Source organism: Elaeis guineensis, chromosome 5 (genome assembly GCF_000442705.2).
Source record: "Elaeis guineensis isolate ETL-2024a chromosome 5, EG11, whole genome shotgun sequence".
Classification (NCBI taxonomy): Eukaryota; Viridiplantae; Streptophyta; class Magnoliopsida; order Arecales; family Arecaceae; genus Elaeis; species Elaeis guineensis.
This window is the reverse complement of record NC_025997.2, coordinates 25,335,890-25,352,998: the sequence shown is the minus strand read 5'-3', so window position 1 is coordinate 25,352,998 and position 17,109 is coordinate 25,335,890. Positions and strand designations below refer to the sequence as shown.

The following is a 17,109-nucleotide window of genomic DNA, read 5'->3' as shown; positions in this document are numbered from 1 at the left end:
AAAGATTTTGTTTCTAGCATCATGTGTTTGTCTCCCACTATATTCAGCAGTCCAAATTTGTTTAAATTTTTCACCATATGTTAATTTTAGTTAATAATATTTGACATAGCTTACAAATAGCATTTACAGAATATTGTTCCTGCACAACAGTGTCCTGAATGTTTTCTTCGAGGCATGTATATGTTTTTGTCACATAGGACAATGTAAATAAAAGCACTTCTTGAAAAATCTTGATGAAAACAAATTTAAAAAGAAGAAATATATAGAGAGCTCAATTGTTAAGCAGTGCTATATGGCATTCTTTGGAAGGACACGACTACAAGATCTAAGAAATATGCGTTGTAAATTTATAAGTAGACTAGGAGCAATTTTATGGATTGATAAATTGTAAGAAATAATAAGGACCAGAGTTTTCAGGCTACAAATGCAGCAAGAGGGCTGGTATTACCTACTACAATTTGGCTGATGCAGTATAATGGATTACTAAGCATGAAGAATAACAAGTAGGACAAGGGTATGCAGGGTCTACCTGAGTATCTTTTGAACCAAACACCATGGATTACTCAAAATGATACCTTGTATTTTCTCTTGTACAATTGAGCTGCTGAATTGTGTGCTAGTAGGCAATGACGAGCTGCAATGTATGGCTCTAATGTTGAATCTCCATGAGAACAGTTACCAAATGGGTAAGAGCACCTTGTAGGTGGTAAAAAGCCACGATCATAACCACCTATCAAAAATACATTGGGCTCATTCAAAGTAGTCCAATGAGAAATCCTATCACCAAATTCCCTAAAGCATACATCGGCATATGCTGTGAAATCATCCCTGGAGGTGAAGACAAAACAAATTTTGTAAGTCCATATTTGACCATTTTACCGTGCCAAGTGAAAAGGGAACTTCCAATGCAATTTTCAGAAAATTTATCAACTTGAGCTACAATTTGGATTGGACTTTGTCATATAAATTGCATCTATTCAGGACTGACATGAAATTCAGCTAAGACTAAGTTGCAGTTTTTGATTGTCACAAATTGATGAGAAGTTGATGTGTTGTCAATACTTAAATCCGTAGGTTGATTTCTTGAATATAGGATGAAATTTTTTTCTTTTCAATATAGTAGGATGCACAATCACTATTTCATCATATCATATACAGTGGCATATGAAAATTAGTTTTGCTTGATACTGAACTAACCTTCAGAAATGGTAAATGTTTGCAATTTTTTTCTGGACTAAGAGTACAATATGTGTCAATACACCATGTTACCTAGCGAAGTAAAATAGGTGGGGCTAGTCAATGTGAGGCAAAGATAGGTATATGCTAAACTGTCAGACAACTAAATCTGAGTTTCTATTTTGTTCTTTTTCATAATCAAATAGTCATAACTTTCTTGTCTACAATTTGAATCAGGAGAAGACCTAATAGATGTGTAACTTAAATAGAACTTCTGAAAAAAAATTTAAAAAGAACTTCTTTCTTTTTAATAGTAGGTTAATGAAATTTCATTCTGCATGCTTAGGTTTTTTCTCCGTTATTTTGTCTGCGAAACACAACTGGGGCAGGGTCATCACTAAAATCTAATTGAAACTCAACTTGATAAGACCTTTTAGACAAGTTCAATTTTTAATATTCTGGCTAAGTAATAAATGTGTTCAGTTTGAATAAAACTACAATAAACAAATCTATTTTCTCTCGAAAAATTAAACAAAGCTAAATCCAGCTGAATTAGCTCCAAATGAACTCAGTTAAACCTAACACATCCAAGCAATTAAAAGAATTTATTTGCTGCTAAATTGAAATATGGGTGTTGCATCAATTCATAGAACTTCCATAAATAACCAGGTTGACTCTTCAGTTAAGTTCAGGCAATCATTAGTACCCTCAACTTTGACTAGGTCAAAGGATTATTTTTGACTTCAAAGTAAAACTAATCGAATCACAACATAATATCTATTTTTTAAAAAGTGAAACACTATAAATAAGGTTGTAATTTTTACACAATTTTTGGGCTAATCCATCCTCCATATTCATCTTCAAGAATTTGAGGGTGATCATAATGAAAAAGAGTGGCATGTGGTTCAATTCCTGCAAGACAAACACAATTAAAAAGGTAAAAAATATTACAAGACAATGGTAACCAGGATGAAATCAAATTTTAGTGTTTATTTGCCAAATGAAGTCAAAAGACAACTGTTTCCAGATATTAATTCATGACGTGCTCATTTTCAGGCTTGGCTTAGTTACTATGCTTGTGGCTTAGGTGCAGTTCATGCTAGCATTTTGTCACTATCAGGTTTATATAAGGCACAGGATGTGTCTTTTCCTCAACTGGAACAACTCATCCAACTCTTTAACAGGAGTCTGTTGTTTATTTTAACACAACAAAGTTTTAAAAGGTAATCATAACTATTTGAAAGCTTGATATCTTTGTAGGCCATACAGATGGTGCCAAATAGTGTACTTGGTGAAGTCTTCAGGGGTTGGCACCAAGGTCCTGGGTTCTAGCCCCGCTTTCACCAGGATTCTGACTGAGATATCTTCCAAAATGGTTCTTAAAAAAGGTTAAAAAAAAAAAATTCTTATGTGGTTCAAGTACTTGAAAATTAAAGACAAGGTTTCATTATTTTGAAATGAATGACAGACCCTTTCCCTAGCTTTAATTAAAAGCAAACACTGATGGAACTGCAAAAACTTCTCTCTGTTGATAACTAGTAAACCTTACAGGTACCATGTGGCAGAGTAAGAGGTGCTCTTAGATCCAAATCTTGCAAAATCCCTTGTTGGATCCTGGTGTTTTCCTACTCGAAGTTTCAGGTAGGTCAGGCCATTCCCAGTCAATTAACACCCTAGGCCTAGCATATAAAATCTGCTTGGTGGAAAACCATTAGATTAATTAGCCAACATTTCTTGTCAATGTTTAATTTACAACTTATTTTGCTATTCATAAATAATATAGGAGAAAAACATCTCCCAAACTGCTATCCCATAAATTGTTAATTTGCTTTACAGACAATGACTTTTATTACTTGCCGAAGAAGCTATTTATGTGATATCCCATGCGGGTATATACTTAACCCCACATCAATTATTCGTTAGAAAGATTCTGGATACTTATATAGGGCTAAATAATCGGCTAGTCTTTTGGATTAGGTCCTACATTATTACAAATAGTATTCGAGCCGATCCAGTCCACAACCCATATAGATTAAAGGACATTGCAGCATGAGTTTAGTAGGGCTAACCACAAGATGATCGTGGTGTTTATGAATGGATCTGAATGGGTTCAGACCTTTAGCCCACCCAGGGTTTAAATAGAGGAGAGTATGTTTGTATTTAGTCTCACATCAATTATTCGCTAGGAAGAGCTTAGATATTTATACAGGACTAAAGAACTTAAATAATATCTTTCGATTAGTCTTGTTGAATCAAATCCTAAAATATTATACATTACAAATGATATCAGAATTGATCCAATCGATAACCTATGTGGACTAGAGCATATTGCAGCACAGGTTCATCAGGGTTGACCATGAGCCGGTCATGATGTCTATGAATGGACTTATATAGATTTAAATCCTTAGCGCGGCAAGGATGTCGGGGCTTAAACAAGGGGTGTATGTGAGGATCCTTGCGAGTATGTATTTAGTTCCACATTAATTATTTGATGGAAAGATCTTGGATATTTATATAAGGTCAAAAAATCAACAAACAACTTCCAACTAGTTTTTTTGAGCAAGATCTTGTATTGTTGCAAATGGCATCAGAGCTGACTTAATTCATAACTCATATGGATTAAAGGATACTACAATATGGGTTCATTGAGGTTGATCATAGGTCGATCCTAGTACGAATGGATTTGGATCTTTAGCCTATTAAAGATACTATGGCTTAAATGGAAGAAATATGTGAGAATCCATGCCGACGTGTATTTAATCCCACATTGATTATTCATTGAGAAGATTTTGAATACTTATATAGGACTAAGAAACACAAATAGTACCTTCAGCTAGCTCTTTTGGATTAGATCCTTAGTGTTACAATTAATCCTCGAAACAATAACTCGGAGTATTTCATAAAACTGGTTTTTGTTATCATATCATTTTTTTTCTAGATTTGCGTGCAAGTATGTGCACATGCAAGACCAAACAAGCATACATATGATATTTCTGATGGTTTAATTGCCCCTTAATTATTTTAAGTTGGTACCACTACTGCCATAATAGAAATATTCTAAATTGCATTTCTACATATATGAACAACAATAATTTTCCAATAAACAAATAAGAAACATTTGAAACAAAGCATACCATAGCTGAGCAGTTCATTGATGAGATTGTTGTAATACTCTAGACCTTTAGGATTGACTTTTCCTCTTCCATCTGCAATAAAAATTTAGATTAATTTTCAATGTGATTAGCAAAATATTCATGTATATCTTTTAATTTTGGAGCAACATGACATAGCAAGATCATACTAGGAATTAGTCTTGACCAAGAGATGGAGAACCTGTAGCCTTCTAATCCTGTCTGTGCCATGAGTCTGACATCTTCCTACAAAATATTGAAAGTTAACTTCATGTTGTTCTTTTTGTTTGCAATACCACAGAGATATTAAAAAAATGCTTTTGAAAACCTTGTTGAAGATTGAACTCGATAATTTGAAATAATTGTTATGTTGAGGATATTCTACTAAAGGTAACTAAAGTTCCACTTATGAGAAATAGCAAGCAATAATATCTATATGGGTGGGAGTCGTAGCCATAAGTGTCAAAAATGAAATAAGACAACTTTAGCTTGTTTATAATTTAATAGGTTTTACTGTTATATGCTTGTTATGAATGTTTTGAGTTGCCCAGCAAATTTTAATCATTTATTAGGCTGTAATAAGAAGATAAGTGCAGCAATATGCTTAGATTGGTTGTTGTTGTTTCCAAGTCCCAGTACAACTAACATTGGGAATTAAAAAAAAATATGTGATGCTGTTTGGTATAGTTAAATAAGAAAATAGTGAAAAATTATCGATATTTAGATGCATGCTATAATAATTCTTTTTATGATCTACAATCGAGTTTAAAGATTTGAGAGAAGAAGGTTCAAACTTAACCTTATAAGCAACTTCCAATGGATATTTCTTACCAATTATGAATTGATAACTATTGAGGGAGTTTATGCCAAAAAAGATCACAACAAAATTAGTGACTTTGGACCATACAGCTAAGACAACTTATGAAAGTTTTGTACAAGGTGGTGGCACATAGATATTAATATATAGGATAAAAGTAAATAATATCCTACATTTTATCTCAATTTGTAAATATCTCTGCATTTTCAATTACTGTAATATCAATTCTATATTTTTTAATTTATTATAATGTCTCGCATCAGTCTCCCAATTTGGGATAGAGTTGGCTGCCGATGCCTATATGGTAAGTTATTTGGAGTTAGGTGACTGATATAAATTTGTTAGGTTATTTTAAAGTAAGATAGAATCTGAGTCGCCACATTTTAACTTAAACGGTATCCTTAGAAAGCAACAACAGATAAGTAGGCATACACCATATCTAGCATTTGTACATGACTTTTTTGAAAAATATAAATAGTTTCATAAGCTTAAATCTTACTCATCTAAGATGAAAGAATATGTTTTTATTTTTAACGAGCCAAAAAAAGGATTATAACGATGTTACTTTCCACTTCACAAAATCCTTATCCAATATCTTTATGAATGATTAAATTCTGGAAGGATGGATAGGCATGCAACCTGCCCCCATGGGATTTATTTCTAGATATTTATGATAGAATTTTGGATGAAGATGCAACTATAACTGCTCTTTGTCGTGTTGAAAACAATGTGTTTCAATGGAAAATTGAATTGGAAAGAGACTTGGAGGCAGGTCTAATGGCTTTCAGAATTTGTTGTAGATCTTGCTCTTAATTTGACATAATTCAAATCCAGACAAAAATTAAAGGAGATGGACCTCTTCAAAATTCTGTCTATGGATTTTCAAATTTTGGTGGCAAGTTGGAATAAGGTTTCCCTTCAATTTCAAAATCTAAAAATTTCTAATAGGGCCAAGGTCTTTGTTTGGCTGGCTTTAGAAGGAAAATTCTGACAGTAGACAATCTCATCAGAAGATTCTAGCCTGCTCCATCTAATTACGTGCTTTGTGGAACAGTTTTGGAATCTTTCTGACATGGAACAGATGGACAGATTCACTAAATTCTTTCTCCAAGATTTGGGAGCAAGAAGACTAAAACTAGTTTGGATATGCTGGCAGCAGCTATTGGGTAGAAAATATGGAAAGAGGAATTTTCAAATATTTCTGTTTGTTGCGAAGGCTGAAGTTCTTTTAAAGGATATCAAAAGTATAAGACCTTATTAGTGTTCTGCTGTTAGCTTCCAAACAAGAGAAGGATGTGATGTTCTTTAAAATATTTGTTTTGGATAGCTATTTATTTGGTTTACTATATTCATGCTCTTAATGAAATATTGATAGGCCTTACCAATCTTTTTCCAAAACAAAAACCTACAAAAGAGCTCCAACGGCTCTCAAAAAAATACCAAACTCTCCAAATACAGCGATGTCTATAATTCGTATATTGTCATGTGCAAATTAATGCTACACAATTCGCCTTATGTTTATCCTTAAATTGGTCAATAAGGTTCTACTTCTGCTGGCCTGAAGAAATCTCCTCAAATCTATTCAGTATTGTATAGTGAGTCAAATTCCTTCGTACTTAAAGATGTTGATTGTGGCTTGAATTTTGATGTAACCCACAATATAGATCCAATTTTAGATTTTAGTTGGCCCATTTGAGTATTTTGATCTTTTCTTATTGTTTTAAGGTTTAGTGGCTATATATATATATATATATTTTGTAATCATGCTTTTTATTATTTGAGGTCGTCTTTTGTATTTGAGCTACCATAAATTTTTTGTACTCCATCTTTTGATACAATGGAATCTCTCCTCATCTTCATCTATGGACGTAGACTAAAAGTCGAATCATGTAAATCATTGTATCTTATTTTTTTATGTATAATTATTTATTATTATTTCAGATTTCACACTAATTAATAGATAATATTGCGACAAATTGATATTAGAGCCTGGGGTTTATATTTGTTCAAGTTTCTTCGATAGATCTATTTTGAGTTTCAATTATCTGTTAATTTTGTATTTATTTTTTTGTGATTTCTTCGTGATGGTAATGAAATTTGAGATCCTAAAGTTCAATAGGAGGAACAATTAGTGTTTGGTGTGTGAAGATGCAAGTCCTATTGATTCAATAAGGATTGCTAAAGGTGATAGAGATGCTTTACCAACGATGTTATCAAAGGAGGATAAGGATGATCTTCTAGGGTATACATATAGTGTAATTCAGTTATCTCTGATAGATGAGGTTTTACAAGAGATTACAGATGAGTTATCTCCAACGGCTCCCAAAAATATACCAAACTCTCCAAATACAGTGATGTCTATAATTTGTACATTGTCATGTGCAAATTAATGCTGCACAATTCGCTTTATGTTTATCCTTAAATTGGTCAACAAGGTTCTACTTCTACTGATTTGAAGAAATCTCCTCAAATCTATTCAGTATTGTATAGTGAGTCAAATTCCTTCATACTTAAAGATGTTGAGTGTGGCTTGAATTTTGATGTAACCAACAATACAGATCCAATTTTAGATTTTAGTTGGCCCATTTGAGTATTTTGATCCTTTCTTATTGTTTTAAGATTTGGTGGATATATATATATATATATATATATATATATATATATATATATATATTTATTGTAATCATGCTTTTTATTATTTGAGGTCGTCTTTTATATTTGAGCTATCATAAACTATATATATATATATATATATATATATATATATATATATATATATATATATATATATATATATATATATATATATTGTAATCATGCTTTTTATTATTTGAGGTCGCCTTTTGTATTTGAGTTACCATAAACTTTTTGTACTCCATCGTTTGATACAATGGAATCTCTCCTCATTTTCATCTGTGGATGTAGACTAAAAGTCGAACCACATAAATTATTGTATCTTATTTTTTTATGTATAATTATTTATTATTATTTCAGATTTCATACTAATTAATAGATAATATTGCGACAAATTGATATCAAAGCTTGGGGTTCATATTTGTTCAAGTTTCTTCGATAGATCTATTTTGAGTTTCAATTATCTGTTAATTTTGTATTTATTTTTTTGTGATTTCTTCATGATGGCAATAAAATTCGAGATCCCAAAGTTCAATGGGAGGAACAATTAGTGTTTAGCGTGTGAAGATGCAAGTCCTATTAATTCAATAAGGATTGCTGAAGGTGATAGAGATGTTTTACCAATGATGTTATCAAAGAAGGATAAGGATGATCTTCTAGGGCATACATATAGTGTAATTCAGTTATCTCTGACAGATGAGGTTTTACGAGAGATTGCAGATGAGTCATCTCCAACGGCTCCCAAAAAAATACCAAACTCTCTAAATACAGTGATGTCTATAATTCGTACATTGTCATGTGCAAATTAATGCTGTACAATTCGCCTTATGTTTATCCTTAAATTGGTCAACAAGGTTCTACTTTTACTGGTCTGAAGAAATCTCCTCATATCTATTCAGTATTGTATAGTGAGTCAAATTCCTTCGTACTTAAAGATATTGAGTGTGGCTTGAATTTTGATGTAACCCACAATATAGTTCCAATTTTAGATTTTAGTTGACCCATTTGAGTATTTTGATCTTTTCTTATTGTTTTAAAGTTTGGTGGCTATATATATATATATATATATATATATATATATATATATATATATATATATATATGTACATATGTACATATGTATGTATATGTACATATGTATGTATATGTACATATGTACATATGTACATATATGTACATATGTACATATACATACATATGTACATATGTACATATACGTACATATGTATGTATATGTATGTATGTATGTATATATGTATGTATGTATATGTATGTATGTATATATGTATGTATATGTATGTATATGTATGTATTTATCTATGTATGTATGTATATATGTATGTATGTATGTATGTATATTGTAATCATGCTTTTTATTATTTGAGGTCGTCTTTTGTATTTGAGCTATCATAAACTTTTTGTACTCCATCTTTTAATACAATAGAATCTCTCCTCATATTCATCTGTGGACGTAGACTAAAAGTCGAACCATGTTAATCATTGTATCTTATTTTTTTATGTATAATTATTTATTATTATTTCAGATTTTATACTAATTAATAGATAATATTGCGACAAATTGATATCAGGGCCTGGGATTCATATTTGTTCAAGTTTCTTCGATAGATCTATTTGGAGTTTCAATTATCTGTTAATTTTGTATTTATTTTTTTGTGATTTCTTCATGATGGCAATGAAATTTGAGATCCCAAAGTTCAATAGGAGGAACAATTAGTATTTGGCATGTGAAGATGCAAGTTCTATTAATTCAATAAGGATTGCTAAAGGTGATAGAGATGTTTTACCAACGATGTTATCAAAGGAGGATAAAGATGATCTTCTAGGGCATACATATAGTGTAATTCAGTTATCTCTGATAAATATGGTTTTACAAGAGATTGCAGATGAGTCATCTCCAACGGCTCTCAAAAAAATACCAAACTCTCCAAATACTGTGATGTCTATAATTCGTACATTGTCATGTGCAAATTAATGCTGCACAATTCGCCTTATATTTATCCTTAAATTGGTCAACAAGGTTCTACTTCTGCTGGTCTGAAGAAATCTCCTCAAATCTATTCAGTATTGTATAGTGAGTCAAATTCCTTCATACTTAAAGATGTTGAGTGTGGCTTGAATTTTGATGTAACCCACAATACAGATCCAATTTTAGATTTTAGTTGGCCTATTTGAGTATTTTGATCTTTTCTTATTATTTTAAGGTTTGGTGGCTATATATATATATATATATGTATGTATGTATGTATATATATATATATATGTATGTATGTATGTATATATGTATGTATGTATATGTATGTATATATATATATATATGTATGTATATATATATATGTATATATATATGTATATATATATATGTATGTATGTATATATATATATATATGTATGTATCTGTATATGTACGTATATGTATATATGTATGTATGTATATGTATATGTAGGTATATGTATGTATATGTATATGTACGTATATGTATATATATGTATATGTATGTATATGTATATATATATATATGTATATCTATATGTATGTATGTATGTATGTATGTATCTTGTAATCATGCTTTTTATTATTTGAGGTTGTCTTTTGTATTTGAGCTACCATAAACTTTTTGTACTCCATCTTTTGATACAATGGAATCTCTCCTCAACTTCATCTGTGGACGTAGACTAAAAGTCGAACCACGTAAATCATTGTATCTTATTTTTTATGTATAATTATTTATTATTATTTTAGATTTCACACTAATTAATAGATAATATTGCAACAAATTGATATCAGGGTCTGGGGTTCATATTTGTTCAAGTTTCTTCGATAGATCTATTTTGAGTTTCAATTATCTGTTAATTTTGTATTTATTTTTTTGTGATTTCTTCATGATGGGAATGAAATTTGAGATCCCAAAGTTCAATGGGAGGAACAATTAGTGTTTGGCGTGTGAAGATGCAAGTCCTATTAATTCAATAAGGATTGCTGAAGATGATAGAGATGCTTTACCAACGATGTTATCAAAGGAGGATAAGGATGATCTTCTAGGGCATACATATAGTATAATTCAATTATCTCTAACAGATGAGGTTCTACGAGAGATTGCAGATGAGTCATCTGCTACAATATTGTGGCTTAGGCTGGAGAGCAACTATATGATCAAGTTTCTAACAAATCGGTTCTATCTAAAGCAGTAGTTCTATACTTTTTAGATGAAGAAAGGTATGTCCCTTACAGACCATCTTGATGAATTTAATAATATTATTTTGAATATAAAATATTAAAATTAATGATAAGGATTAAGATGTTATTCTGTTATGTTCATTATCTCCCTCGTTTGAGCATTTTGTTGATAATATGCTATATGGTTGGGATACTTTTTATATAAAAAATATTAGGGCTTTATTAAACTCAAGAGAGTTAAAGAAAATGATATCCAAAACTTGATGTGAAAATCAGATGAATGGTCTAATTGCTAGAGGTAGATCAAAAGAAAAAAATTATATTCACGTTTAGGAAGTAATAGAGATAGATCAAAATCTAAAGGGAAAGAAAAGAAAGGCAGATGTAATTATCATAAGAAGAAATGATACTGAAAATCTGATTATCTTAAACTCAAAGAAAAGAAGAGGAAGACTGATAATGCCTTTATAACTGATGATTCAGCCAGTGTAACAAAAGATAGTTCTAATGGTGTTAATTTCTTCTCAATATCTGTCAGTTTACTTAGAGATGCTTAGATTCTTGATTTAGTATGTTTTTATCATATGTGTTCTCATCAGGATTGATTTTATACTTATCATCCTATTAATAGTGGTGTTGTGATCGTGGAAAATAACATGTTCTTTAAGGTTGCTAGTATAGGAATAATTTAGATCAAGATGCATCATGATATTGTTAGGATCTTGTCTAATGTATGGCATGTACTAGATTTGAGGAAGAATCTAATTTCTTTGAATACTCTTGATTCATATGATTTTAGATATTCTGATAAAGGTGTAGTTTTAAAGGTTTCAAAAGGTGCTCTTATTGTGCTTAAAGATAGATTATCTCATAGCCTCTACTTGTTTCATGATAGTATTTTAAAGATTTTAAAAGGTGCTCTTATTGTGTTTAAAGATAGATTATCTCATAGCCTCTACTTGCTTCAGGATAGTATAGTTATTGGTGTTGTATTAGTTTTCTTATCAGATCCAGATTCGGATAATACTCTTTTATGATATATATGTTTGGATTATATGAACGAGGCTAGAATGTCTCTTTTGAGCAAATGGGATTTATTATATGGTTCAAAAATTAGGAAGCTTGACTTTTGTAAGCATTGTGTCTATGGGAAGCAAAGCAGAGTCAAGTTTAGCACAGCTGTCCGTAGGATAAAGGATATGTTGGATTATATCCATTATGATCTTTGGGGTTCTATACTTGCTCAATCTAAAGATAGTCTCGATATTTGATGATTTTTATTGATGATTTTTTTAAGAGAGTTTGGATACTTTCTAAAGCCAAGAATGAATCTTTCTTAATTTTAAGAAGTGGAAAGCACTTGTGAGAAATAGTTCAGCAAGTAGATCGAGCGATTGAGAACTAATAATAGAATGAAGTTTTGTGAGGGTCAATTTAATGAGTTTTGCAAAGTTGAAGACATTATGAGATATCACACAGTTAGAAAGATATCATAACAAAATGGTATTATGCAATGTATGAATAGCACTCTTTTGGAGAGAGCACGATATATATTTTCTTAATCTAATTTATCTTAAGATTTTTGAACTGAAGTTGTTAATATAGCTTGCTACTTGGTGAATAGATCTTCATCCATTGCTATTAAGCTAAAGACTTCCATTGAGATATGGTCTGATACACCTACTAATTATTCTGTTTTGAAGATATTTGGTTATCCTACTTATGTACATACTAATGACAGTAAACTTAGAAAAAGGGTATGAAAATATATCTTTCTTGGTTATCAATCTGGGGTGAAAAGCTATAAATTATCATGTGTTGAACTTAACTCTCAGAAATTTATAGTTAGTAGAAATATTACATTTGATGAAAAGGCTATGCTTTATTTGAGAAAGCAGTTAGTTATTATAAGTAAAGATCATGATATTGATAAGCAGGTGGAGTCGGAGATTAAACCTTCAGTTCATCCATCACAGGATGATCCTTCAGTTTAGTTAGTTCAGGATGATAAGTCTAAATTTTTTTATGAAAAAAATGCCCATAGGAGCAGCAGTACATAATAGGCACTAGTAGATTAAGGAGGCAGATTAGACCCCTCAGAGATATTGATATACAAATTTGGTCTCTTTTGTATTGTCTATGATAGAGTTTGTTAAGATTTAGGATTTTGTTAGTTATCATAAGGCCATCACTAGCAGCAAGTTGACACAGTAGTTTATTGCTATGAATAAGAAAATTGAGTCTCTTCACAAGAATCAGACATGGAAGCTCATGAAACCACTATAGAGTTAGAAGATTGTTGGGTGCAAATAAATCTTCAAGAAGAAAGAAGAAATTCTAAAGATTGAAATAGCAAAGTTCAAAGTATGTTTGGTTATAAAGGACTATAATCAGTGAAAGATATAGACTTTAATGAAGTTCTCTCTCGCTGTGAAACATAGCTCTATTTATATGTTGTATTGTTTGACTTAGAGCTTGAGTAGCTTGATGTTAAAATTACTTTTTTGAATGCTAAACTGTCATAGGTGGATTTTCTTTTCTCCTTCCCTAATTTTTTTTTTGTTCCTTTACTCTGAGTAGGTTTTTCTTTCCTTTTCTACATCCACCTCCTACTTTCTTCCTATCTTTCAATGGCTGATTCTGAGAGTCTCGATGAAGGCTGGGCTTCTGAGCCGTCTTCCTCTTTAGGAGAAGCCTCTGTTGGTTCAGATGAAGGGTGCGATATTGTATTGTTCTATATTTCTGACACCATTGGATCCAAATTAGGCACGATGGATTTGAGTCTTATCCGCATCCGATATAGGATCCTTTCTTCATTTGAATTAGAATCCCCTAGCCCTAATGGTAGGATTGGTTTTTCCTCCTGGTAGGATCGGCCTATATGAAGAAGTCTTCAAGGTCGGACTTAGGCTGCCCATCCATCCTTTTGTTATTGAGCACTTCTACTTCTTTGACATCTCCCTTTGTTCTATCATACCTAACTCCTTTCGTTTAATCATCAGCTTTATTATTCTTTGTTCCAAAGTCACAGTCCATCCTTCTCTCTCTCTTTTTTGATCCTTTTATACCATAAAGAGGTGTACCGATGATTGATGGTATGTCTTTCTTCTGAAGGAGGTCTCTGTCTTAATAAAAAAAGCTCCTTCAATCTATGGTTGGAAGGATCAATTTTTTTTTGTTTCGGCGTCTTCTATTGAAGAGTGAAGATTTTCATATTGAGGTTGGCTGAGAGATTCTGTATTTTAGATCCCAAAATTTGGAGATGAGGATTTAGAGTGCTTCACAACCTTAGGGGGATACCAAATTCCTTCACTAAAAGATTTGTTGTCGGAGCAGGCTCTCTTTAATGCTTGCGTCAGTCTGGTCGACCCAAAAGGTAAAGATTTCTTCAATCTTCTTGATGTTTGATCTTTTTCTTTTTACAGATGCTAACTTTCTTGAATTGTGAAAAAGAAGTATGAGGAGCTGAAAAAGCTGAAGAAGGGTTTGTAGAGAAAGGCATCCTCTTTGGCCACCACCAAAGCCCAAAAAAAGTGGAAGACTTTGAATAAGGGGCAGAAGAAAGTGCCCCCCTAGCAACTGCTCAGGCTGAGGTAATATCAATCACACCGATCCAGTCTCACCCTCCGAAGCCTATTGCACTCTCCACCCCCTAGACCGATCCAACCAAAACGGGGCCAGACTCTATTGGAGTGCCTGGGGAATGAAGGCACGGTTCTACTTCACCATCCATTGGTGATATCTTCGACGATTGAAAGACCGCCAACAATATCTTCTAGAGGATGCTTTTTGACATCAGGCTGGACAAGATTAAGGGGGAGAGCTTCGTCCGGCAACAGAAGCGGATGGTAATCTCCTTTGTTTTGGTGAGTTCTTCCTTCCTTACTCTTTTCTCTTTCTCTTTTTTTTTACTGACTTCTTGCTCTCTAGATGTAGATGGGTCACTATGCCGCTGCCCTCATTAATAGATTAAGGGACAGAGACAATTGATCGCAATACATAAAAAGCTCAAGGTGGTCGAAGACTCTGACATCAAGGCAAATGCTACTGCTGTCGAAGTTCAATCCAAGGCAGAGGTTGCTGAAGCTGAAGTTGCCTATCCGAAGAAGGCGTTGAAGGGGGCCGTAGCTTCGAAGGTGGAGGTTGAAGTCAAGCTGGCTTCGAAAAAAGAGAAGTGGCAGGAGGCGCAAGCCAGAGTCACTGAAGTGGAAAAAAAGGTAGAGGATCAGGCTATCGAAGCTGGGTGCATGGTGGTTGAAGCTTTCTGCATGTCTGAGGAGTTCTCTTAAGAAAAGGTTGACTTCGGACGGGAGGCCTTCTGATTTATGTCACAAATTGACATAAAAAGTATCAATTAATATCTAAATTATCTAACTTTATTAGGAAATTGATACTTGTTATTATATTTTGCAGAAGAAGAGGTCATCAATAGAAAGAACAAGGAAAGAGGATTCTAACAGCGTAAATTTTACGCAAAACGGAGTTAAATTGACCCAGGAATTAAATAATGAAGAAAGAAGACTCAATTGGGTCAAACCCGAGTCAAATCAGGTCAAAATTGGTCAAAAATCAACTGATTTGGTGATCTGATTAGCCGCCTGGTCCACAGCAACAGGTGCTTGGACCATGGACCCATCGGCGCACCATAAACCAGCCAATCAGCGAGTCTCGGCTCACCGCAACGCATCGCGAGCCCGATCCACGCGTGTGGTCCAGGGCTCATGAGGAGAGAGAAAAAGGTCCGAAGGGCAACCTGATAACTTCACATCACTCGATGGTCTGATCTTCTCTGATCAAGATCCAACGCTCCATATTTTTGCACCATCGGACGGCCACCATCGTAGCCGATCAAGATCCAACCGTAATCAAGGCAATTGCAAGAATCAATAAACACTAGGACAACACGGGATCCTTCTGCAGCGCGATCCAACGGACGAAATCTTCCAGCGCCTTGATCGGACGGTCCGCGACGCATCCGACCTGATCCCATCTCTGCAGCGCAATCCAACGGCAGCGCTTCACCCAGATCGTGATCCGACGGCCCAGAATCGTTTCCGGCTTGATTTATTAGATGAATTGGGTCCTTTAGATGAAGATCGGACGGCTGAAACAATTTCTAAGGTTTATTGATGGATTTAAGTACTTTTTGAATGAGATTTGAGCCCCTAAACTCCCCTAACAGCCCTCTAAAATCTTTTAGTCCCACATCTAAAGTTTTGAAAATCTTATAACCCCCAAATGCCTATAAAAAGTCCCCAAAGGCCCTTGTTTTAAGGGATTCTTTCCTTCCGATCAAGCTTGTAACCCTAGATAATGGGGTTTTTAGCTTTCTTCTCAAGCCTCGAGCTTTGAAGTTTTTGTAATAATTTTTTTTTTATATAAAATCTTATTTTTATGCAATTTTATCTCTTTACATTATGCAATTTATTTTTCTTGTAATTAGGATAGTTTAATTTATGCAATTTAATTTTATGCAATTAGGATAGTTTTAAATTATGCAGTTTAAATTTATGCAATTATGATAGTTTTATTTATGAAATTAGGATAGTTTATTTTTCTGCATTTAAATTTTGCAAGTAGATTTAGATCATGTCTAGCTAAGCATTCCTTCTAGGATTTGCGATGAAGCTAGATCATGAGTAGGAGTTTTACATAGGGTTCTTTCTTTTTCTTAGGGTTTCTTTTTCTTCCTCTTTTGCCAAGAATTTTTGATGAACTACAGTTGGGTCAGAGTCCCTTCATAGTTCATGCTTGATTCAGTGCATAGGAGGAAAAAATCCTAAGGGATCCTAGTTACTACTCCCCTGTAAAGAATCTTGATGGGTTATCGTTGGACCTAGTCCCTTCATAATCTATGCTTGGGAAAGACAAGAGGAGTAGTCGTTAGGATCAATAAGAAAAATTCTAGGTAGAATTTTCTAATCTAGATCTAGTGGATTCAAAAACCCTAGATCCTTAATCTTATTGTCTTTAGCAAACAACTTTCGATTTTTGATTTTCGTTAAAGCTCGCTTGAGCATAGATTTGAAAATTATTTTTAAACCAAGTCTCTGTGGGATCGACCCGTACTCGCTGGTCGTGCTACATTGCACACCGTGCGCTTGCGGTAAATTTAAGACATATCATCTTCCACACCGGAAGAGACATCTGCCATT

General features: G+C 33.1%; 1 protein-coding gene across 1 annotated transcript in view; it reads right to left on the bottom strand.

Annotated features, from left to right (window-relative positions):
• The window catches only part of LOC105045199 (beta-glucosidase 22), a 46,896-nt gene that overhangs the window by 19,170 nt on the left and 10,617 nt on the right, over positions 1–17,109 (bottom strand). The window contains exons 4-7 of the mRNA XM_073257774.1: positions 4,478–4,553; positions 4,311–4,382; positions 2,001–2,088; positions 576–828 (exon numbers count right to left, since the gene is read on the bottom strand). Of these exons, the coding sequence (XP_073113875.1) occupies positions 576–828; positions 2,001–2,088; positions 4,311–4,382; positions 4,478–4,553 (489 nt within the window). The remainder of the gene's footprint in view (positions 1–575; positions 829–2,000; positions 2,089–4,310; positions 4,383–4,477; positions 4,554–17,109) is intronic.